A 26,454-nucleotide genomic window follows, 5' to 3' on the forward strand; every position below is an offset into this window, starting at 1 on the left:
AGAGAGAGAGAGAGAGAGAGAGAGAGTCCGGCTCTCCCTCTGAAGCAATGGCGATGCGGGCAGCGGCAGCGGTGAGGACAAGCGGTTTCCGGCGTCTCTTCTCCATATCTGCCTTCTCTCCACCGCCTCCTGCCTCCCCTCCCCCGCCACCGGCCGATCCGTCCACTAACCTCTTCGTCTCAGGCACTCTTCTCTCTCACCCCTCTCTTCTATTTCCGTTCTGTGCAAAACTGTAGCGAAAAAATGAATACCATCTTTCATTTTTTTTCTGATTTGTGTTCGTCGGTGTTTGGTGGCCATTTTGGATTGTGTGTAGATTAAGGCTCTAGTTGTTGCCTCCTTGTATGTTTTCTGGACGTTTGTTGTGGGGGGAAATCTGTACTTTATTGATTGTGAAGTATATGGATGATTTAGAATGGTGGTAATGGTTGTGTTTGATGCTGAACTCTCTCTCTCTCTCTCTCTCTCTCTCTGTTCTTCTTTTTTGTCGGTGTGTCGGGATTCAAATTTGAGATGGTGTTTCCTTTATTTGTTGTATATTTTGGTTGTATTTGTTGGTTTGTTGTGAAATTGTAGTTATGAAAAAATATCCCCTTTGTCCACAGGTTATTTCGAGCAGACTTCAGTGCCAGAAAAGAACAATTGAGTAAAATTCATCACCATATTTGGATGTTCTTCTCGGAAGCTTGATTTTTTAATGAAATTTTTGATATGGTTTCTATGTAATGTTATTTTACATTGGGATCTAAATTCAAGCTTTTGGTTTTCCTTTGAAAGCTAATTTTATCATATGAAATACTTCAATATATTTTGACTCTTGCCTGTAGCTGGTATCCTTGGACTACACTATTGTTTTAGTTCGTTTTGCCTGTGGTCTTACATTTTTGCAGAAGGTTCTAGATGCAAATTCCAAATGGCTGCCGTCTGACTCTTCTTCTCTTGTCTTCAACTAATACGTTAATGCAATCGGCTCAAGCTAGAAATGAGAGTTCTTCTGTCATTGTATGCCCTTTTTCCATCGTCTGCTTCTTCTGCATGTCATTAATCAACTGTCCCACTTTCGTTGCAAAACTTATAGAGGCATGCCTTTTACACCTTTTCTCTTACCCACTTAAATTGGGAAAACGGTTATCTTATTTAGGGTCTGCTTGCAAATTCCTGTTTATCTTAGGAAATGCAAATGCAGTTGTTACAGGAAAGAGGTCTAATGAGCGTTATTCTATACATTGGAATTTCTTATTTCTGCTTTCCTGATGGTATGGTGATTATCTTTGATGGCTTGTCTGAAATTTTTGTAGCATTTTGGACATGGCTTCACGCAGATCAGTGATGCAAATAGCTCAATTGTACCAGCAGCAGAATGAAGTCCTTTTGCTACTTTTTTTGTTTAGTTAAGGACAACTTAGTAGCTATATCGTATGGATATGAGGATACGGCCTTATGAAAATTTCCAGTACCTCTAGTATATAAGGGGATATGGTACAAGAATAATAGTGGAATATCAGTATAACACAGCTTAGTAGAGAAGCTGGTTAGACGGTTGAAGTTGTTTCCCTTTTTCCTTAGACACAGGAGTCTGAATATGTAGTGGCCTTTCTTGAAAAGGCCATTTCTTGCGGCCCCTGCTCCTTATCCCTGAGCATGCATACGTGTAGTACGTATAACACGAGATACACTTTAGTAAGTTCGTGGTCTTTGTCAACATTGAAAGTGCAGTACGATCGAGGCAACCAGCACTAAAGGGGGGGTGAATAGTGTTTTTAAATATCGTCTTCAAAATTTTGACGGATTTTGCAATTCACAAAGCAATCACACAAAGAACACAATAATTTATCCTGGTTCGGTCTTTCCCGACCTACATCCAGTCCCCAAGCAAAACCAGCTTGAGATTTTCACTATCAACCTTGTGTAACTACAAGATCATACAGACCAAATTCGGTCCCACTTCCAGTAACACACCTACTGAAAGCAAACTACTCCTTTAAACCAAGGAGTCATTCCTTTTACAGAAAATTGAAATAAATAACAACTTACAAAACAACCTACGAGCCCTTCTTATGAATGCAAATGAGATACAATTGACTTTTGAGGTTGTTACAATATTCTACTCACGAATTCACTGTCTCTCAAAGGAATTTGAGTGAAAAACTGAAGTAAAAAATATCAAGTGAGTGAGAAAATGAATATGAGTGAAAAGCAAAGAGTAATTCAATGTAATTCGATTGAATTACAGTACTTTTGAATGTAGAATGCACTCATATTTATAGTTGAAAGATTTCATACGTTGAGGGTATGAAATGGTGTCAAAACAGTCCATTTTGAACGATCAAAACGTTTGAAAAATGAAAAGACACGCCGTTTAAAAGTTTCAGGAAAAACGACAAAATTAGTCGACTGGAACAGTAGTTAGTCGACTGATAATTAGCTATTAGTAGACTGACAGTTATCGTCGGTCGACTAATGTGTTTATCAAGCCGTTTGAAAATCTGAAGTTTTGATACTTAGTCGACTAGAGAAAAGTTAGTCGACTGATAATATCATTAGTAGACTGAAAAACCTTTCAGTCGACTGCTGCTAAATTTTTCTGAAAATACATGTTCTGTCCGGTCGACTGATAAAATCATTAATCGACTGCTGCTAAATTTTCAGAAAACAGACATTCTGTCCGGTCGACTGATAAAACCTTTGGTCGACTAATTTGACAAAAATGACATTTTGTTTAGAAAATTTGGCGTGAAAGGATTAGTCGACTGGTGAGTCTATTGGTCGACTAATAAACACGAAAAATTAAATAAAGAGTTTTCTAAAAAGATTTTCATGAAGGGTTCTTTTAGAAAAGTTTTTCTAAAGACTTTTTAGGTGAAATGCAATCGAAATATGCACTCTAAGTAAGGCTCTTACAAGAATCTAAGACTTTTAATGAATTTTACATTTGCACACTAGTCTTCAAAGATTCTTCATCGAATTCTTCAATTCTTGTCATCTTTCTTCATCGCCTTAGCTGAAATGCAGTTGATTCACTTGTTCATCATCAAAACCTTGTACTTGAAGTATCATGTACGACTTTATTGTCGTAGCAATCTCCCCTTTTTTATGATGACAAACTAATCAAAGATGGAGCATTTAGATGCATAGATGAAGATTTTACTCCCCCTATCAATATGCTGCAAAACATTAAAAGTTAGTACATTCAAAGCACATATATCACATATTGATTGGTTTGCATTTCCATCATTACTTCATGCATTTTTAAAACTTTTTCATAAATGCAATTTTCAATGCTTTCACATGATGTAATTTCCATGTCATGATGCAATATGCATTTTCTATCTTTTTCTCTTAATTTCTCATGTGTCTCATGCAAGTTCTATCTTTTTTCTTAATTTCTCATACAAGTTCTATCTTTTTCTCTTAATTTCTCATACAAGTTCTATCTTTTTCTCTTAATTTCTCATGTTTCTCATGCAAGTTCTATCTTTTTCTCCCCATTTGTCATAATAAAAAAGAGTAAGAGCAGGCATAGCATAAGCAAAATACAAATTCAAGTTCAAAATATTACAACCCATAAAGTATCAAAGTTCAGTAAGGACAATAAACAAAGATAAAGAGAAATGTTGCTTGATCATCTTCTTGAGTTCAGCAATATCTTTCTGAATTGAAGAAAGTTGTTGAGTCACATCTTCACGAAAAGTGTGTTGATGCAGCTTCAAAGCTTTCATTCGCTGCAAAACTTCATCATTGTCTTGACTAGTAGAGAATTTCTTTCGTTTTGCTTGAGATGAAGGTGTTACAGAAGATGGTGAGGGTTCAGAGAGTGATGGTTCAGTTTGATCAATATACCAATTTAAAAGAGGCAGATATTTGATTTTCATACGTTTAAAAATAGTTTGATCAAAGAACTCCTTTTGTTTAATATATTTTTCATTGGTTAAAGGTACTTTGAAATATCTGAAAATACGAGTAAGAAGACATCCATACGGAAGAAAAGGTTTTTGTTTCCACAAATTAGTAAAATACACGTTGGCCCAATTTACAAAAATATTTTCAAATAAGACATAAAGAGCCGTAGAGAGATCTGTGGAATAGTAATCAAAAGATCAAGTTTTAAGTAGAACATTGCGGGCAAGAATTCGTCCAGCAATGCATGCGCGAGTTTAAAGATTGGTATTTTTGAAAGGAGGACAATGAGGTGCACCGGGAAGAAGAATTTGTTCAAAAAATCCTTTCATCATTAAGTTCAATAGTATTGAAAAGAGTGTCTGAAGGTGGTATATCTAGGATTTGTCCAAGCAGTTTAGAATCAAACTCAATTTCAACATCGCGAACAAGATAGGAAAGGATTCTAGTTTCATGATCAATTTATAAATTTGTGTAAAACAAGTGGATCAGAAAAGGATAATGAAGGGGATCTGCACTGGCATAAAAAAGATATGAAATACTTGGAAATAATTCTCTGATTTTGTAACGAGAAAATAGATGAAACAGGACATTTCGGCCTGGTAAAATAGGAAGTGCAAAAATCGATCCAAAAGTATAATATAAAAGAGGATTTCTGAGTAGTCTGAGAGAAAATCCATGTCGTGCTTGTGGTGTAGTTGGAGGAGAACTTTGTGCAGATGCAGTCTTCTGACGAGGCATGGTTGTTCAACACAGTTGCAGTGTGTGGTTGTTCAACACAGCCGTTGAGAGGAACAGATTTACCTAAAAAAATCACAGTTGCAGTGTGTGGTTGTTCAACACAGCCGTTGAGAGGAACAGTTGAAGATGGTGTTGATGTCGGCTTCCAAATGCTTTAAAAATGACGTCCGGCGGAAGGAAGATGTTGTTCGGCGTCGAGGCGGAGAACCAATGCAACAGAAACACTTTGTGCAAAGTGAACGATGTGCCTTCTTCGATCAAGATCGTTGTTAGTGGCCAAAATAATCGACAGTTACAACCCACCAAAAAGGGATGTCGATTTTCCACGGATTTTACGCAAGAAGGAAGAGGCGAGGAGGAGTCCGTCTGCTACAGAAATAGAAAGTGATGCAGTGGCTGACGGCAGGTGAGAAGAGGCTGCCACACGAGGATTCCGACGAGAACTGAAGATGCACCGGTCACGACAAGAGGATTCTGGCGAAAAGGGGTTCGAACAGTACTCCGAGGGATTTTCAGAAGAGACAGAAGAGAGAGAGAGAGGGTTTTGTTAAAAAGAAACCCTTTAAAAATGAATGGGCGTAAAAATGAAACGGTGCCCTTTTTAAAAAAATCGGGTGTTAAAATCCAAGGGGTATCGGGTCCCTTCAATTGAAATTTAAAAAAAATATCAATCGACTAGAATTTTATCGGTCGACTAATAAGGTGTGATTCCTTTAGTAAATTTTTTTTTAAAAACATCAGTCGACTAGAAGTTTATCAGTCGACTAATAAGGTGCGATTTTGAGATTTTGTTCAAAAAATAAGCATTTTATAAATCCAAAAATGAGCAAATGCCTAGTTCTCTCCTAATTCTCATAAAATCTTCATTTTTAAGTGGTTTAGTGAAGATATCGGCATGTTTTTCATTAGTGAAAATAAAATTTAATGAAATGTCTCCTTTTAACACATGATCTCTTAAGAAATGATGTCTAACTTCAATATGCTTAGTCCTTGAGTGCTGAACAGGATTTTTCGAAAGATTTATAGCACTAGTGTTATCACAATAAATAGTTGTTGTGGAGTAATTCAAACCAAAATCTTTTAAGGTCTGTTTCATCCATAGTATTTGTGAACACATTAAACTAGCCGTTATATATTCTGCTTAAGTTGTTGAGAGTGACACTGAATTTTGCTTTTTACTAAACCAAGAGACTAAGAAATTTCCTAAGAAATGACAAGTTCCGCTAGTACTCTTGCGATCAGATTTACTTCCTGCAAAATCTGCATCACTATATGAAACTAAATCAAAGGAAGATGATTTTGGGTAAAATAAACCAAAATCTGAATTATCTTTCAAGTAACGAAGAATTTGTTTTACTGCAGTTAAATGGGATTCCTTTGGATTAACTTGAAATCTAGCACACATACAAAGACTAAACATTATATCAGGTCGACTAACAATTAATTATAATAGAGATCCGATCATACCTCTGTAAAGCTTAGTATCTACATTTTTACCATTTTCATCTTTATCAAGAGAAGTAGTTGTACTCATATGATTTCTTCTTGATTTCGATGAGTCCGTCCCAAATCTCTTGAGAAGTTCTTTTGTATACTTAGTCTGGTTGATGAAGATTCCTTCTTCAGTTTGCTTTATTTGAAGTCCAAGGAAGTAGTTTAATTCGCCCATCAAGCTCATTTCAAACTCTTCCTGCATAACTTTAGCAAATTCTTTACAAAGAGAATCATTAGTAGAACCAAATATTATGTCATCAACATAAATTTGCACAATAAGAATATCTGAATTTATATTTTTAATAAATAAAGTGGAGTCTACCCGACCAATGGAAAAACCAGATTGTTCTAGAAAATTTCGTAGTCTTTTATACCATGCTCTTGGTGCTTGTTTAAGTCCGTACAAAGCTCTTTTCAATTTGTAGACTTTTTCTGGATATTTCTCATTTTCAAAGCCTGAAGGTTGCTCTACATAAACTTCTTTATTGATGTGTCAATTTAAGAATGCACTCTTAACATCAATTTGATATAACTTAAAATTCATGTAACTAGTAAAAGCAAACATCATTCGAATTGACTCCAATTGAGCCACTGGTGCATAGGTTTCATCAAAATTTATGCCTTCTTCTTGTTTATAGCCTTGTGCTATTAGTCTTGCTTTGTTTCGAATGACTTCGCCATTTTCGTCCAGCTTATTTTGGAAGACCCATCTTGTTCCAATTACTGGATAATCCTTTGGTGTATCAACTGTTAATATATATATATATATATATATATATATATATATATTATATATATATATATATATATATATATATATTTATCATACACTACCCGATAAGGGGTAGTTCTGTAAAATCGCCCAATAGGGGCATTTTAGTCTTTTTCTTTTTCTTCTATTTTTCCTTTTTCTTTTTCTCTTTTCCTTATTTCTTTTTTCTGTTTTTTTTGTGTTCTTTTTGTGCATTTAATGCACAGCCATTGGGGGCCCCAACAAAGAGTCGTTGGGCCCCCAACGGTCACAATTGTGACCGTTGGGAGCCCAACGACTCCTTGTTGGGACTCCCAATGGTCCCTCTCTCTTGCTTTTCTCTAACTCTCCCTCACTCCTCTCTTGCCTATAAATAAGTGGGGTCTCCCCCTTTGTAAAGTGTGGCTTCTACAAGCCCTTTAGTGCATTTATAAGATTTTATGCTTTCTAGCCATTATTGGCTTTTGTGTATGTCCTCTTTTGGACTTGTTCTTTGATTTCTATGTGTGAATGTCCATTGTAGGACATACTTTTCTTTTCCGCATATTTCATTACATGGTATCAGAGCCTTGGTTGTGCTCTTGATTCATATAGCTAGTTGTCTTGTTTTATCTCTCTCTTTGTTTGTCCTCCATTCTTGATTATATAATGGAAGGAGAACAAAAGATTGATCTCTCCTTCAAGCTTAATGGTACTAACTACATGATGTGGGCCGTCGCCATGGAGAACAACCTCAAAGGTAAAAAGCTTTGGAGATATGTTATGGGCACCATTAGGGAACCTCAACTTCAACTTACAAAAATTGATGGTGATCAAGAAAAAGCTCTAGAAGGAAATGCTCGCATGAAGGCTATTGAAGATCACCAATCCAAGGTAGAAGATTGGGAAAGTAAGCATGCAAAAATTCTTGCATGGTTCATGAACAACGTGGAGCTAAAGATTTGCGCCAACATTGCTAAATTCCGCCTAGCAAATGAAGCATGGTTCTTTATGAAAGGTATGTATACCCAAAAAGACCTTGCTCGTCAATTTTTTATCCAAGAAAAAATCCGTACCATTAAGCAAGGTGAAATGAGTGTAAGAGATTACTATAGCACTCTTGGACCTTTATGGGATGAGCTATCCCTTCTTGAACCCAAATGGGTATCTAGTGAAGATGTGGAGATGCGAAGAGAACAAATGGAAAAAGAACACTTTTTCCAATTTTTACATGGGCTTAGGCCCGAATATGAACAAGTTAGGTCCTCCCTTCTTCATAGGTCAAAACCGCTTCCATTGGAAGATGCCATAGCCGAAATATGCCAAGAAGAAACACGTCTTGGCATGATTAAAGGAGGAGATGAAGTTCTTGCCGTATCTAAACCCGACAATCATATGAAAGCATATAAGCCTCCACACTTTGGGAGGCAAAACAACTATAATGGCAATTATAGGAAAGCCATTTGCCATCATTGTCAAGAACCGGGTCATATAAGACCTAATTGTCCAAAGATAAATGAACCTCCAAAAGGGAAAGTTGCTATTATTGAAGAAATCCCACAAAAGAAGGAGGAGCCAATGAAAGGGAAAGAGTCCTTTTCTCTTGCTCAACTATCCGAAGCACTTCAAATTCTACTCAAATCGCCATCAACTTCGGGAGCCGCCATTGCCTCTTCTTCTCCTCCAGGTACGCCCTCTTGGATTCTTGATTCTGGAGCATCTTTTCATATGACCCCTATTGAAAATGGACTATCCAATGTATGTAGCAACTCCAAAAATTCTTTTGTTTCAACCGCCGATGGTACCTCTTTACAAGTTAAAAGTTTTGGAACTTTAGATTTTTAAAAAGATTTTTTTTGTGCCAAATGTAAGAGTAGTACCTCAACTTAATTTAAATCTTTTATTCGTCTCTCAAATATGTGATCATGGATGTGAAATCTCCTTCTCAACCAAGGGTTGCTCTATACAGGATCTCCAGTCCGGGAAGCGGATTGGGCAAGGCCATATGAGGGGAGATCTCTACTACATGAACCATTTGAAACTTCCCATCAACTCATTTTGTAATCATGTCCAAGATAAAAATATAGAAACTTGGCTTCTCAAAAATGTACTCCTTTCCTTTTGGAAATAAATTTTGTAATGAGAAACATTTTGTTTGCAAAAGTTGTATTTTTGGAAAAATGAAATCCACCCCTTTTCCAAAGAGAACATTTGTATCCAAAAGACCCTTTGAATTAGTTCATTCAGATGTTTGGGGTCCTTCTCCGGTCATATCAAAATGAGGATATTCTTACTATGTTACTTTCATTGATGATTTCACTCGATATGTGTGGATCTATTTTCTCAACCTAAAATCCGAAGTTTTTAATTTCTTTAAGAAATTTCATATGATTGTCAAAAATCAATTTTCAACTAATATTTCCATTCTTCGATCCGATTCCGGTGGAGAATATCTATCAAATGAATTTCAAGAATACTTAGAAACCAATGGCATTTGTCATCAAAGGTCATGTCCTAAGACTCCCCAACAAAACGGTCTAGCCGAAAGGAAGCATAGACACATCTTGGAAACCACTAGGACTCTTCTCATTTCCAAAGAAATTCTCAAATGCTATTGGGCTGAAGTTGCCTTAACTTCCACTTATTTAATAAATAGAATGATATCCTCATCCTTACAAAATATATCTCCATATGAAAAACTCTTTGAAAGAACACCCGATTTTAATAGATTAAGAATTTTTGGGTGTAAGTGTTTTGTCCTCATACATAAAAGAGATAAGTTGTCTCCCAAAGCTATCGAATGTGTGTTTTTAGGATACGGAGAAAATAAAAAAGGCTTTAGGTGCTTCGACCCCAAAAGCAACAAACTATATGTATCCAAAGATGTTACCTTTTTAGAAAATGAGAATGGTTTTGAGAAAAATAAAGATATTGATGAAAGCGAATATGCTTTCTTATTTGATCTTCTCTCTCAAGAAGATGTGACTCCTCACGTAGAGGATGTTTCTAATGATTTAGAGGATACTCCTCTTAGTAATGTTGAAAATGAAAGTAATTATTTTGAAAATAGGTCAATTCAAACCTATACTAGGCGTGGTCAAGAAACTCCCATAAGCGCTTTAGAAAAATATTCTCAAAATTCCAACATAGAAGAAACCTCTTTAAGGAGATCTAGCCGAATCTCCAATCCTCCTAATAGGTTTGTTTCCTATGAGTCACTAACACCTAAATATAGGGCATGCCTAATAACATTACACTCTTATCATGAACCATCACACTATAATGAAGCAAAAAACATTCCTCAATGGGTTGAGGCCATGAAACTAGAACTTAGTGCCCTTGAAAAAGCTAAAACTTGGGAAATAACTTCATTACCCACTGGGAAGAAGTCTATTGGATGTAGATGGGTCTTCAAGATTAAAACTAAAAGTGATGGGTCATTAGAACATTATAAAGCTAGGTTGGTAGCCAAAGGATATGCTCAAGAGTACGGAATAGACTATGAAGAAACCTTTGCTCCCGTAGCCAGAATGACTAGTGTTAGGACTCTTATTGCGGTTGCATCTGTTAAAAAATAGCCTATCTATCAATTGGATGTTAAAAATGCATTTCTTAATGGCGAACTAAGTGAAGAGGTCTATATGGATCCTCCGCCAGGAGTATCTATTGGAGAAAACAAAATTCTTAAACTAAAAAAGGCTCTATATGGGTTAAAACAAGCTCCAAAGGCTTGGCATGACAGATTTAGCAATGTAATGACTAACTTAAATTTTCGTTCATGTTATACTGACACTGCGTTATTTGTGAAAAGTGCAGGGTCTTCTGTAGTTATTCTACTACTATATGTTGATGATATGATCATCACTGGAAGTGATGAGCAAGGAATCCATGATATTAAGAAAATTTTAAAAGAAAATTTTGACATGTCTGACCTTGGTTTCTTAAGATATTTTCTAGGTATTGAAGTTGCATATTCTCCCCGAGGATATATTCTCTCTCAGATGAAACTTGCTGCTGACATTTGCTCCAAGTCTGGAATTTCGGATGATAAGAAGACAGAAACCCCTGAGGTTATCAATGCAAAGCTAAGGCTGGAAGATGGGACACTTCTCGAGAACCCTACTCCCTACCGTCAACTCGTTGGGTCTCTGACATACTTATCCATCACTCGGCCAGACATAGCTCATGCAGTTCACTCCGTCAGTCAATTTCAACATGCACCTACAACTGTGCACATGAGTGCAGTCTTAAGGATTGTCAGATATATTAAAAACACCATAACTAAGGGAGTTTTTCTTTCCTCTTCATCATCCCTTGATTTAATTGCTTATACAGATGCTGACTGGGGAGGAAATCCCAATGATAGAGTCTCAACTACTGGTTTTTGTGTTTTCCTAGGTGACTATGATTTCTTGGAGATGCAAGAAGCAGCATAAAGTATCATTATCCTCAACTGAAGCAGAATATCGTGCAATGACCACTACAACCATGGAGCTTGTGTGGCTTAGAAGTCTCCTTTGTGATATGGGCATCGTCATCTCAAATCCTTCGAAGATGTGTTGCGATAACAAGAGTGCTATCTATATTGCAAGCAACCACACCTTCCATTAGCGTACTAAACACATTGAGATGGATTGCCACTATGTTCGAGATGAGTACCTAAAAGGCACCATAGCACTGCCCTATGTCACATCCGAGTACCAGTTGGCAGATTTCTTCACCAAAGCTCTTGCTGCTCGTCGCTTCATGTTTTTTCTCAACAAGTTTCCGTTGTATCCCCGTAAAGCTTGAGGGAGGGTGTTAAAATATATATATATATATATATATATATATATATATATATATATATATATATATATATATATATATATATATATTTATTTATCATACACTACCCGATAAGGGGTAGTTCTGTAAACTCGCCCAATAGGGGCATTTTAGTCTTTTTCTTTTTCTTCTATTTTTCCTTTTTCTTTTTCTCTTTTCCTTATTTCTTTTTTCTGTTTTTTTGTGTACTTTTTGTGCATTTAATGCACAGCCATTGGGGGCCCCAACAAAGAGTCGTTGGGCCCCCAACGGTCACAATTGTGACCGTTGGGAGCCCAACGACTCCTTGTTGGGACTCCCAATGGTCCCTCTCTCTTGCTTTTCTCTAACTCTCCCTCACTCCTCTCTTGCCTATAAATAAGTGGGGTCTCCCCCTTTGTAAAGTGTGGCTTCTACAAGCCCTTTAGTGCATTTATAAGATTTTATGCTTTCTAGCCATTATTGGCTTTTGTGTATATCCTCTTTTGGACTTGTTCTTTGATTTCTATGTGTGAATGTCCATTGTAGGACATACTTTTCTTTTTCGCATATTTCATTACATCAACTAGATCCCATACATCATTCCTGGTAAATTGGTTAAGTTCTTCAGACATGGCCAAAAGCCAAAATTCATCATCACAAGCCTCATTGATATTCTTTGGTTCTATTTTAGATATGAAATCAATATTTGCAATATATTGCAATTGCCTTCTAGTTTGGACACCATTCTTTATTTCTCTAATAACTTATTCATGTGGATGATTGAGAACTTCTTTCCAAACCGGTTGAAGATGAACATTTTCTTGAGAAGTACTCTCTATCAAAGGTTCTTCTTGAAGTATGACTTCTTCTCCTTCGCTTAGAGGTATAACCTGCTCACAATTCTCATCAAATGCAACATGTAAAGATTCTTCAATGCAAGATGTTCTTTTATTAAAAATACGATAAGCTTTACTTCTAAAAGAATATCCAAGAAATATTGATTCATCTGATTTTGAATCAAACTTATCAAGATTATCTTTGGTATTTAACAAGAAACATTTACTACCAAAAATTTTGAAATATGAGATCTTTGGTATACAATTATAATACAATTCAAAACATGTTTTATGTAAAATTGGTGGAATAAGAACACAGTTTAAAACATAACATGTTGTATTTATTGCTTCAGCCCAAAAGTATTTTGGTAAATTTTTATCTTGAAGCATGGTTCTAGCACATTCTTGCAAAGTTCTATTCTTTCTTTCAACAACTCCATTTTGTGGAGCCGCTCTAGGAAAAACAAAGTTGTGAGATATACCATGTAAATCACAATACTTTAGAAAAGATTCATTTTCAAATTCACCACCATGATCACTACGAATTTTAATTATAGATGTAGACTTTTCATTTGTAATTCTTCTACAAAGTTTGGAAAATTCAGAAAAAAGCATCATTTTTGCTTTTTAGAAAAATCACTCATGTAAATCGAGAATAGTCATCTACTATAACAAAAGCATACTTGCTACCATTCAAACTTTGAATTCTAGATGGTCCAAATAGATCTAAATGTAAAAGTTCAAGAGAACGTTTTGTTGAAACTATATCTTTTGCCTTAAAAGAACTCTTGATTTGTTTACCCATTTGGCAAGCATCACATAAGTGATCCTTCTTATATGGTATTCTAGGTAGACCTCTGACAAGACCATTCTTGGATAACTTGGAGATAATTTTAAAATTAACATGTCCAAGTCTTTTGTGCCATAACCATTGAATTTCATTTGAAACAATAAGACATTTTTCATTAAAAGTGGGTAACTCATCTAGATAAAGTTCATACACATTGTTCCTTCTTTTACCTTTAAAAATGATCTTTTTAGATTGAAAATCAGAAATTAAGCATAAATCATGTTTAAAAGAAACAAGAAAACCTTTATCACATAATTGACTAATGGATAATAAATTATGCATTAAACCATCTACTAAAAGAACATTTTCTATCAAGGGAAATTTTGGATTACCAATGTTACCAATACCGATTACTTTTCCCTTATTATTGTCACCAAAGGTGACGGTTCCTCCATCCTTACTTTGGAGGGTGAAAAATAACTCTGTCCTTCCAGTCATATGTTTGGAACAACCGCTATCCAAGATCCATTTGCTCCTTATTTTGTATGCCTACAACAAAATTAGAAGACAAAGCATTTGACCCCTTTCTATTTTCGGGTTCATGAGAGTTAGTCTTAGGAACCCATATCCATTTGGATTTTTGTTTCCTTTGATAATAAATATTCTTTCTATAAAAAGATTTAGCATTTCTAGAGTAATCATGTCTAGGCTTATAAGCATTATAAGTTTCATGATTAGATGCATTTCTATTAGAACTAGAAAATTTAGTTCTATGAACAAATGATTGAGAATATTGTCTTTGATTCTTCACCACATAGTTTGGTCTATTTTGAGTATCAAAGAAGCTATATCCCAATCCGGTTTTATTAACCGAGCATCTTTGAGAACCAAGAAGTCTTTCTAGATTCTCTTGACCATTTGTGAATTTGGTCACTATAGAAAGAAGATCATTTGATTTTTCTTTTAGACTCGTTATTTCTTTTTGTAAGAGATTGGTTCTAATTCCAATTTCTTTTATCTCAAATGCTTGACAAGAGTTTTTCTTCTTGAGATCTTCTATCTTTTGAAGTAACACTTTGTTTTGAGAGTCAATAGTTGAATTTTCAGTTTTTAACTCTTTGTTTTTAGAACTTAGACTCTTAAATTTAGCATATAAATCATTAAATGCTTCTAATAAATCATCATATTCAAATTGACTTACCGAGTCTTCATGAGCTACAAAACACATGTTGGCGACTTCTTCATTTGATTCTTCATCGGACGAGGTGTCACTATCATCCCAACATGCTTGAAACGCCTTTTTCTTCTTGAATTGGTCCTTGGGCTTGATTTTGAGAAGAAGACAATCTTTCTTGATGTGTCTTGCCTTTTTGCAGTTAAAGCACTTGACTTCATTAGGATTGGAAGAATCCGCTTTCTTTACCTTTCTTTGAAATCTTCCCTTTTTAATGAATCTTTTGAATTGTCTTGTGATGAGGGCAATATCTTCATCTTCATCTTCTTCTGAATTTTCAGAGTCAGAAGTAGCCTTAAAAGCAAGAGATTTCTTCTTGGGTTCTTCTTCTTATTTGTCTTGAAGTTGGACTTCATATGCCATTAAGTTGCCAACCAAATCTTCAAGAGTGAGAGTGTTTAAATCATTTGCTTCCTCAATAGCTATAGTTTTTCTCTCCCATTCAGGAGTTAAACACCTTAGAATTTTTCTGACTAAATCGACTTGTGAATATTCTTTTCCAAGGGATTTTAGAGTGTTAGTGATATCGGTCATTCTTGTTACCATGTCCGATATAGATTCATTTTGCTTTATTTTAAACAATTCGAATTTATGAACTAAAGAAGCGATTTTAGATTCTTTTACCTTTGACGTACCTTCGTGAGTCACGAGAAGAGTATGCCAGATTTCATTTGCTATAGAGCATTGAGAGATACGATTGAGCTCTACCTTGTCAACGACACAATACAATGCATTCATAGCTTTGGCATTAAGTGAAGCAGTCTTCTTTTCTTCATCGGTCCATTGACTGAAATCAGTTGATGGCATTTGGTACTTTTCTGAAACAACTCTCCAAATTTCGAGATCCATGGATTGTAAGAATATTGTCATTCTCACTTTCTAGTATCCATAGTTTGTTCCGTCGAAGAGAGGAGGACAAACAAAGGAGCATCCTTCTTTGTGATGAGATGATGTTGTTGTCATGCTAGATGATGGTAAGATCAAAATATAGCTAACCTGCTTTGATACCAAATGAAAGTGCAGTAGGATCGAGGCAACGAGTACTAGAGGGGGGGTGAATAGTGCTTTTAAATATCTTCAGAATTTTGACGGATTTTGCAATTCACAAAGCAATCACACAAAGAACACAATAATTTATCCTGGTTTGGTCTTTCCCGACCTACATCCAGTCCCCAAGCAAAACCAACTTGAGATTTTCACTATCAACCTTGTGTAACTATAAGATCATATAGACCAAATTCGGTCCCACTTTCGGTAACACACCTACTGAAAGCAAACAACTCCTTTAAACTAATAAGTCCTTCCTTTTACAGAAAATTGAAATAAGTAACAACTTACAAAATAACCTACGAGCCCTTATGAATGCAAATGAGATGCAATTGGCTTTTGAGGTTGTTGAAATACTCTACTCACGAATTCATTCTCTCAAAGGAATTTGAGTGAAAAACTGAAGTGAAAAATATCAAGTGAGTGAGAAAATGAATATGAGTGAAAAGCAAAGAGTAATTCAATGTAATTCGATTGAATTACAGTACTTTTGAGTGTAGAATGCACTCATATTTATAGTTGAAAGATTTCATACGTTGAGGGTATGAAAGGGTGTCAAAACAGTCCATTTTGAACGATCAAAACGTTTGAAAAATGAAAAGACACACCTTTTAAAAGTTTCAGGAAAAATGACAAAATTAGTCGACTGGAACAGTAGTTAGTCGACTGATAATTAGCTATTAGTAGACTGACAGTTATCTTCGGTCGACTAATGTGTTTATCAAGCCGTTTGAAAATCTGAAGTTTTGAAACTTAGTCGACTAGAGAAAAAGTTAGTCGACTGATAATATCATCAGTAGACTGAAAAACCTTTCAGTCGACTGCTGTTAAATTTTTCTGAAAATACATGTTTTGTCCGGTCGACTGATAAAATCATTAGTCGACTGCTGCTAAATTTTCAGAAAACAGACATTCTGTCCGGTCGACTGATAAAACTTTTGGTCGACTAATTTGACAAAAATGACATTTTGTTTAGAAAATTGGGCGCGAAAGGATTAGTCGACTGGTGAGTCTATTGGTCGACTAATAAACACAAAAAATTAAATAAAGAGTTTTCTAAAAAGATTTTCATAAAGGGTTCTTTTAGAAAAGTTTTTCTAAAGACTTTTTAGGTGAAATGCAACCGAATATGCACTCTAAGTAAGGCTCTTACAATAATCTAAGACTTTTAATGAATTTTACATTTGCACACTAGTCTTCAAAGATTCTTCATCGAATTCTTCAATTCTTGTCATCTTTCTTCATCGCCTTAGCTGAAATGCAGTTGATTCACTTGTTCATCATCAAAACCTTGTACTTGAAGTATCATGTACGGCTTCATTGTCGTAACAAACATTGCATGCCAAATCTTCTATGCTTTGCAAAATTTTCTTATCTATATTTCCTTCTTCTCTACAAGAATCATAATTATTTGCAGAAATTAGATAATTAAGACCGTCTGCACGTTCCTACTGTTAGGAGGAAGCAATCACTATATATATGGGATAGCATTTGCTAACCTCGTAGGTAAGGAACTCCCTAGGTTGTGTTAGTATGTATGCATTATATTAAATACCTAAGTATACTAAAGTATACTTATTGTGACTTGGTTTTTAGTAAAGGAATATTTTATGTTTTTAGGATACATATACATATTGTATACTTTAAGAGTAGAATCGAGTTTTTTTTTATATTTTTATTAGTCATTATTTAAAATGACTATTTTTGTAATTTCATTTATTTATTTGTTTAGTCAACTTAGGGTGACCAACTAGCCATTGGACTAGTCCCAAGAGCTAGTTGGAATAGGTCCAACTAGCCGGTGGACCTCTCCCGATTAGCCGTTAGGCTAGTCTCTCTCTTTCCCACTCTTTCTTCTTATATATATGGGTGGTGTGTGCATTTGTAAAGAATGAGAGTGATGGGTAGTTTTAGCCATGTGTATGAGTGTGTTTGTAGTGAGGTTTTTCTTGTATATTGTTGTGTTTATTTCACATCAATAAAATATTTTATTTTATATCTTGTATTTGCATGATCTATTGTATCTAGCCAAATGCATTTTTTTATAATGCATTTGGATTTCATTTTATTTACGTATTTTTAGTTCCCCGTGTCTCGGGTTCCATGTCATTTCGTGACATGGTATTAGAGCCAAGAATAATCATCTTGGTATTTGGCTTTTGGTGGTGGATTTGAGACCCTTTGCTTGAGTATGTGCTTTGTGAGGAATCTTGATCCAGATATGGCTTGGATTCAAGAAAATCTTGATCCGGTATGTATTTTAAAACTCTATACGTGTTTAATTTTGCTTATATTGCCTATCTCATTTATTATGTACATGAAAGTATTTCATGGATTTTTAAGAAATTTATTGAAATTTTTGTTGTTGTTCCCTTTTAACTATTTTATGATATTCTTTGATTCTTGATTGATTATAAGTGCATATTTGAGCTTGTTGGAATCATCTTTATATATGATTTCTTGTTTTCTTTTTTTAAGATTTAAAAAATGTATTGTGTTTTTGTCCTAACCTTGGACTTTATTAAACTCGTATTAGTATTGTTTCTCAATCTTGTTAAATATTTTAATATGATTTGAAATATTTATTTTAATTTTGTATAATGGTTTTGTGTGTTATTCACAGGTATGATCTTATGAGATCTTGCTTAACTTGTGTTTGAATTTTCTTTGATATACTCTTGTGTGAAATCTTGATACTTTATTTATGTATTTGAGAAGTATTAAGGTTATATGTGGTTGTTTTTTTGTGATCATGAGTATTTTGTTATTTTTTGAAAATTTGAGTTTGTATATATGATTTTGCCTTATTGATATATGATCTTTGTGCACTTGTGATTGCCTTATATTTTACATACACATTAATGAATGAATGTGTTTATTGGTGCATAAAATTTTAAACATGTTTTCTTCATGCATTACGTTTTTTATGAGAATTATGCACTCATCCTTGAGGAGTTTATGATCATGTTTTGCATGTTGACATGGGATATAGGGCAAGTTTGGAAGCAAGAAAAACTCTTAAAAAAAATTTTGCCTATGAAAACTTTTGATATGATATTTTTTCTAAAGTGAGAAATTTTCACTTGTTTTGGTAGCATGAGAAAAATTTCACTTGGTGGTGGTGGTGGAGCTTCTCCAGTGCAGTTTTTCAGGAGGTGGGTGGTGATGGATGGTGGTGATAGATAGTGGGGAGGGCGGTTTTCTGGGAGGTGGGTGGTGGTGGTGGTGAGATGGATTGTGGTGGTAGTGGAGCTTCTCCAGCGCGGTTTTCTAGGAGGTGGGTGATGATGAATGGTGGGGAGGGCAGTTTTCTGGGAGGTCGGTGATGGTGGTAGTGAGATGGATGGTAGTGGAAAATCATCGTGTGTGGGTGGGTGGGTGGGGGGGGGGGGAAGAGGTGGTGGTGGTGGAGTTTCTCCGGCATGTTTTTTCGGGAGGTGGGTGATGGTGGGTGGTAGTAAGATGGATGGTGAAAAATCATCATGGGGTGGGCGGTTTTTCGGGAGATGGGTGGTGGTGAGATATAGTGAGATGGGTGGTGGGGAATGTAAATCACCATTTTCTCTTGGTAGTAAACATTCCTCCACCCCCTTGGAGGAATGTTTCTTATTAAAAAGTGTATTTTTTAGAAAAACTCTCTCAGAGAAGAAGTCTCTCTCATTTGGAAGGGTCAAAAAAACCATACGTACGGTTTTCCCACTTTGTATCACTTTTCCATCTTTATCACTTCCAAACATGCTCATATTGATTTTGTTTCCTATATTCTGAAGTTTTGAGTGCATGATGATATTCTTTATTTACTTATAGGCAACTTGAATATTTATGCATCTTGGGTTTATAGCAAAGTGGCATGTCGAGGAAGCGGGAGCGAGAGCGGAAAGCGAGGCACTTTCAAAATTTTAGGAAGCGGAAAGCGTGTGACAACTTAAAAGCGAACCAGAAATTGTCTCGGAACCGACCTAGGAAGCGAACCGAAAGCGACTTAGGAAGCGTGGGGGAAGCGAGGGGAAAGCGAAAAAAGAGAAAAAAAATACAAAGAAAAAAGAAAAAAGGGAGAAGTGAGGGGAAGCGAGCTTCCCATTTTTTTTTGCACTTCCTAGTGCGTTTCGAAAGCGTGACATTTCATGCTTCCGAAACGCGCTTCGGGGAAGCGCGCTTCCCCACTTCATGTGACGCTTCTGGTAATTCTAGTTTATAGCATGAAATGTGTTTGTATCTTGTATACACTATGGATGCATGATATTTTTGTATTCTTTGTTCACTAGTATATGCATGTGTTTATTCACGTATAGCATTGATCTATGAGTTCTTGGAATGATCACGTATTCATGTATGCAAATGATCATTTTCAAGCATGTGTTGTATAAAATTTTTGAAATTTGTGTGATCTATTTTGTATGAGAACATTAGTGTCCTAATCAATGTCACATAGGTGTGGGTGCAAATGCAGCGGTGCAGCATTTTAAAAAAAATTGAGTGCGGGAGTGCGGGGAGAGTGTATATATATATATAATTTTTAACAGTTTTAAGTTAATACTAATGAAATAAAAACAATTAGCATATCATCATGCATAAATTCATGCAATAAACCAAATTAACAATCTACAATTGCTATTCTTCATCAATAAAAAATAACACCACACTGGTGCGGAGGTGCGTGTGTATATATATATATATATATATATATATATATATATATATATATATATATATATATATATATATATATATATATATATATATGTGTGTGTGTGTGTGTGTGTGTGTGTGTGCATTTATGTATTTATATATATAATATTGATAAAACTGGACTTGGTTAGGGTTAACTGAATCTACTTTTGAACAGAACTGAACCTCAGTATGGTTGACTTCACCTGACACAAAGGAAGTCATGTCCAAGTGTCACACCCACATGGGTGTGGGTGCGACGTGGGTGCGGTGACCTGTTAGAAGAGTCCATGTTACATGGGTCCTAATTTGAGGATGTGTGAATATTATATTTGTTGGATTTGTACTTGTAGGCAGCATATGCTCTTCTTGATCGTGTTTCTTTAGAACTCATTGTGTGATTGTGATGGTCTTATAAGCATATTACATACATGTTTTATTAAATATATCACGAATGCATGATAACATTTTGGGTGATCGCTTGATGATATCATATGTATTTGTGAGAATTTGGTATTAAAGCATCTTTTTGCATATAGAACTTCATATGAAGTTATTGTATTTCCTCTTATAGAATGTGTTATGAAGCTTATGAATGCTTGATGAGTGAGGATTTAAGCATTATACTTGTATGTTGTCATTGCATTACTAGCAAATTCAAACTTTGCTAAACAAGAATATTTTTTATTTCAACACTATTAATAGGCCATCCCATGATTTTGGAATGATTCATCTTCCACTCCTTCCATCTCTTTTCGTAATCGGCAATGACTTTATTCATTTCTTCTCCTTGAAGTGCAACTTTTTTGCTGTTTTTCATTCTTTATAATTACAATCTTTGGTTATTTCTCAAATCCATCTACCAAACCCCGACCCTTTTCCCAAATTTTATGTTTCACTATGAATGCCCACATCACATAGTTTGTGTCATTGAGTCTCATGGGCATGCTGACAATTACTTCTCGTTCATTCTCCATAGATATAAGAAGAGAAAGATAGAGAAAGGTAAAGATAGAAAGGGAAAAGAAGATAATGAAAAAGGAGTTCTTTTGGGCACCACGAGTCCACAGTCACATGATCCACAATCTCACGTCCACACGAACAAGCTTTACCATGATCAAAATTGTGATGGTTCCGATACCATGTAATGAGATCAAGAAGTCTCCACACACTTCAAACAAGAGGCAAATACAAACCCACAAAAAGGGTACAAGCACAATAGCCACTTAGGAGCTTAGAGGAACACACAACACATAAAAGCATAATCTTTATTGAATGGTAAATGCACACAAAATGCATTACTTTACAAGGGGCTCATGGCTCATATTTATAGACAAAGGAGGGAATGAGAGGCTCCCAAATATGGCTGTTGGGGGCTCCTCAACGGCTAAAAATCTAGTTGTTGGGAACTCCTGACAACTATAAAAATGTTATATTGTCAAGGGCAAAAATGCCCTTGACAATATAACAAAGGACAAAAAAATAAAAAATAAGAAAAGCCTCTAATGGTGATACCTATTACAATTGTCAAAAGACCAAAATATCCCTAGAGTAAAATACTTATTACAGTCACAAAATATATATAGGGGAATGAAAACCTCCCCAATGGAAACCCTCCCAAACTTCCCCAATGGAAATTTTTTGATATTTTTTTTCAAAATTCTGATTGTACAGATGCGTTCAACATTATTGATTTACTATAAATCGACACTTGGAACATGAATTTTGGATAGAAAAAGTGGTATTTGGAGCCTCGCAAATTTATGAAAATTGTACGCCATTGATTTTGAAACTTAACCTATCCATGCATCGGAATCAAATGCTCCAAGAATTGATTCCTATAAAAACAAGCATATAGATCACATCTTTACGGTTTAAATTTTGAAAAAAACACCAAAAATCCAATAAAACGTCCATTGAGGAGACTTGGGAGGGTTTTCCATTAGGGAGGTTTTCATTTTCCTATATATATATATATATATATATATATATATATATATATAAATAAGAACCCATATTCTAACACTAGCATGGTCAAAATAGTAGGAATTGACCCTTGGATCAGAGTTTTTTGACGTAAATATATGTCTTTTTTTTTACGTTTGAAAATTTGATACATTATAGGCCGTTGTTTTTTCAAGCCTCATAAAATCTAACATATACATCAGAAAAACATGATCCAATGGCTAGTTTCTCCTAAACATAATATGTAGACCACATCTGGCAGGTCTGATAAGAAAAAAAACTGAAAAAATTAAAAATATTATAGTTTTTCACTAGGGCATGAGAACATATATATAAGCTCCAAAAGCAAAATCTAACCTTTGGATCGTGTTTAGCATATTTTATTTACTATTTTCACCATTTTAAAACCACCTTTATCTTTATAAATTGTGCAAGATTGATTTTTCACCATCTAAAAAACATAAGGTTGTGGTGTATTAGACATGATAAAAGCTTCTAACATAGTAAATACCATGCTAAATACATTTGTATGGTCAGATTTGACATTTGGTGGTTAGATCCATACAAAGAAGAGTGTACCACCGTATGGTATCATGGTACAAAACTCCCATATATTTTCCAGCCAAGTCATGTGAAAACTCTTGCTGATTTGGCTGAGTCAACCTGTGACTCAGCTTTGTCTTTTGTGAATCCCATGTCATTCACTGTGTTGACCCAGTGAATGAATGATTAAAGTTGACTCATTCAAGTTATCGATTAATCCTGAAAGTTTTGTATGTGTGTGTGTGTTTCTCTGTGTGTGTATGTGTGTGTGTGTGTGTGTGTGTGTGCAATGATTTTTGTTTTTCTATGTTTGCATCGGATGTCAGATCTCATTAGAGAGTTGTAACTGGAACCTTCTTGATTCTATTGGGATTGTATTATTTCTTAAGATGCACTGTAGTAAATGGATTGGATTATTTTTTCCGTTATAAGAAGCAGAACCTTGCAATATGTTGGCTGCTTTGTGTATATGTTCCCTGTGAAGTTTAACTGAAGTAACCTGGAAGAGCATACTACTTATACATTGTCCAAGTTTGCAGTCAAGTTGGAGTTTAGTTGGTAACAAGTTTTTCCAATAAAAATATTTCATTATGTTCCACGTCTGACAATTTGATGGCCTTCTATTACTTGCTCTTCTAATATGTTGAAATGGTTGGCTGCCAAATCAGTTGATTGACCTTTCTCAAACATATATGCGCTGTTTGGTCGTCTCGTCTATCATTTCATATCATCCAGTTATTGCATAAAATAATATTTTTCACTGTTTTTATTATCAAATTATGTTTTATTTCGTAGACAATGAAAACTATGTTTTTCAGATCAATCTATTTTTTAATGGTCTTTCGTTTCTCGGATTAGTCTGTGAGAACTGTGTTGCTTGCATGTACTTTTTTCCTGCCAATTGATGATACAATTAGTTTTGGTGCTTTAATAAATTGGTATAGCTGCTCACGTTCTTGGTTGATCATTGTGCTCTTTCCTAACTTCAATCACTGTATATGCAGGGCTTAGCAAGCGTACCACAACTGAGAAGCTTAGAGAAGCATTCTCCAGATTTGGTCAAGTAGTCCATGGTTTGTTTTCATTTTCCTTATTCTACGGTGATAATTAGAAATCGTTTAGGATGTTTGAGGTTAATAATGTTAATTTCGTATGGGTTTTGCAGCAAGAGTTATCACAGACAGGGTCTCTGGCTATTCTAAGGGATATGGATTTGTTACATATGCCACAATAGAGGAAGCTGCTGAAGGAATTAAAGGAATGGATGGCAAGGTGAGCTCATAATGAAATTAAGCATTCATGCTTCAAGGGTTTTGTGACTTTTGTCAAGATAAAAAGAAAAGGAAAAGGTGAATGGTTCTTCTTGACAGATCAAAAGAAAATAGTTAGACTTGAAAAAGAAATTAACATATTTAATTGTTTAATCCTTTTCTCTGTTCAAATTGCGATATTAAATTATGCTCCTTTCAGTCGATCCTTCTCTCTAAAATCGGTTCTTAAGATTTACACATTTCAGCTAGTTGCAAAAGATGTACATGACACTTCCGTACTTATTATTTGGTTGTTTCTTTTCAGTTTCTCGATGGCTGGGTTATATTTGCAGAATATGCGAAACCTAGACAGCCTACACCCTTTCCTGCTAATGAATCTGCATCAGGTTCCTTGTAAGGTGAAATTGATGAAAGGAACATGGGTTTGAAATTTACTTATTTATACTGTTTCTAGTTACTGGTTAACTTCGGCATTCATGCTTCATCATGATTAGCAGATTGTTGGTTTATGATGGAGAAGTTTTTGGAGTTCAGAAGAGTGAAAGAAAATAATAAGAATTAGGAAGCTTGGCTATATTTATGTCCAATAAGACTGGATATTGATTCATAATTACAAGTGTTGTTTGGATGAAACTTTCTAGTTGCTGATATGCAAGTGCACGAGTGAAAATGAAATAATAAACTAAGGACACTGATTTATAAATATATGGGGGTTTGTTCTAAATAATGCATTTTGATTTTTCTTCTGATATAGATGATGGAGAACGCACTGCCTCTTTCTTTTTTCCATTTTATTTCTTTCTTTTTACTTTTTACCTGTAGAATATGCATTTTCATTGCCGTTGAGCTGAATTTTCAAAACCATTGACAATGCTCCGTGGCACGGTATTGCTCTTTCCTCACTGCTCTCTCTCTCTCAGGCAATTAACTCACAAACTTGTTTGAGCGTGCCAATACCTGAAAGTACTGCAATAAAAATATCATATCAGATGTCTGAAATGTAGTGTTTCAAAATATCATGATGTCAGCATATGTGTGATTAAATACTTTTAAATTGTTTACGTTTTCTTTTTTATTTATATATATTTTCTGTGCTTTAATGTTGTATATTTGCGGATATTTTCCCAGGAAACGCAAAAGCTTTCAATTTATGATGAGATTTTCCCTTGCGGAGAAATTCTAATACAGAGATTTGTGCTATTGCTTGATGCTGAGTAATTACTTATCCAGATATGTTAGTGATTAAAATGTGAATGATCTGATTGAGGTGATTGATTATTTAGATGCTAGTAGCACATGGTCCACCTACTGGTGTATGTTTTAGGTAATCTATGTCAGCTCTGTTAACCTGGCTTCTCTCTATATGCATTTCCACAAAAGAATGGCAAGCCAACATCCTCTTGGATCAGGTCAGGTTTTGTCCAGCTTACTGGTTATTAACAAATTTTGGTGTGGGCATAAAAAATGCCAATCTGAATATTATTGGAGTCGACCCACACATATGCGAGTTGGCTTTGGGTTATGAATTTCATTGGATATCTGATGGGTCCCAGCTTGACTCGAGTATTTTATATGGAAAATGACCGTACTATATGGCAAATATGATGTGTTTTCTGAAATGCCCTATAATTTTCGTTATTCTTCCCATGTGCAAAATCACAAATATCTTATTTTAAAAAAAACCTTTTTACCCTTTGCACATGCGATTTCTTAAATATATGTGAATTTCTTCTCAAATATGTGATCTTTTTTTTGCAGAACAGTCTATGTTCTTAGATCTGTATCTATTTGATCCAACGTCGAAAAGTTGTGTTTTTATAATCATTGGAAAGCTGAGACATAAGACTGTAGATTTCCTCTTTTGAGTCAAAACTGAAAACCCCTTTAAGGTTATTGGTCTTACATTTCAAAACCGAAATAGAAGCATGCTCTGCAAACTGGAATATGTGCAGCCGTTCATTTTCTGTTTGTTCTATGCTATTTTTCAGCCACATGTGCTAAAAATTGAGAAAAATAGAAAAAATGACAGAGATAGGTCATGATGTTAGCTTTTCAACGCCATCAAGATCACATTGTTCTCATAAGTGGTTGGAGAGAAATCTGCAAGATAGACTGTTTGGTTGTTCTAGTTTGCAGAGCATGCTTTTATTTTGGTTTTGGAGTTAAAAAACGGAAACTTTAGAGGGTTTTTTGGCTCTGACTCAAAACAGGAAAGTTATAGGTTTATGTTTCAGCTTTCCAACTACTAAAAATGCATTTGAGAACATAGACCGTTCTACAGAAAATATATATGTGATTTTCGCATATATTTTATGTGATTTTTTCTTAAATATATGCGATTTTCCTACTATATATGTGATTTTCTCCTAACTATATGCGATTTTTCTCCTAACTATATATGATTTTTCTCCTAAACATGCGATTTTCTCTTAAATGTATGTGGTTTTTCT

The 26,454-nt window shown here is 35.0% G+C and overlaps 1 protein-coding gene across 2 annotated transcripts; it reads left to right on the forward strand.

Annotated features, from left to right (window-relative positions):
* Positions 1-25,536, forward strand: LOC149834718 (organelle RRM domain-containing protein 2, mitochondrial-like). 2 transcript variants are annotated; one of them, XM_090010276.1, is made up of 5 exons: positions 1-183; positions 23,738-23,806; positions 23,899-24,005; positions 24,309-24,402; positions 25,133-25,536. In XM_090010276.1, the coding sequence occupies exons 1-4, from the start codon at positions 48-50 to the stop codon at positions 24,399-24,401; spliced, it is 405 nt and encodes a 134-aa protein (XP_089866402.1). In that variant the 5' UTR covers positions 1-47; the 3' UTR covers position 24,402; positions 25,133-25,536. The 2 variants fall into 2 exon arrangements, with proteins under 2 accessions (XP_089866402.1, XP_089866401.1); XM_090010275.1 differs by lacking the exon at positions 25,133-25,536 and having other exon boundaries at positions 24,309-24,728.
* Positions 25,537-26,454: the final 918 nt, after the last annotated feature.

Source organism: Nuphar pumila, chromosome 6, assembly GCF_984573655.1.
Source record: "Nuphar pumila chromosome 6, dmNupPumi1.hap1.1, whole genome shotgun sequence".
In the NCBI taxonomy this organism is placed as follows: Eukaryota; Viridiplantae; Streptophyta; class Magnoliopsida; order Nymphaeales; family Nymphaeaceae; genus Nuphar; species Nuphar pumila.

What these genes read in the sequence shown, in the direction of transcription:
- LOC149834718 (XM_090010276.1), top strand. Translation starts at nt 48, where the DNA reads ATGGCGATGCGGGCAGCGGCAGCGGTGAGGACAAGCGGTTTCCGGCGT. An exon ending in ATTTGGTCAAGTAGTCCATG is followed by an intron (nt 23,807 to 23,898) that starts GTTTGTTTTCAT and finishes TGGGTTTTGCAG; the next exon opens with CAAGAGTTATCACAGACAGG. An exon ending in TTAAAGGAATGGATGGCAAG is followed by an intron (nt 24,006 to 24,308) that starts GTGAGCTCATAA and finishes GTTTCTTTTCAG; the next exon opens with TTTCTCGATGGCTGGGTTAT.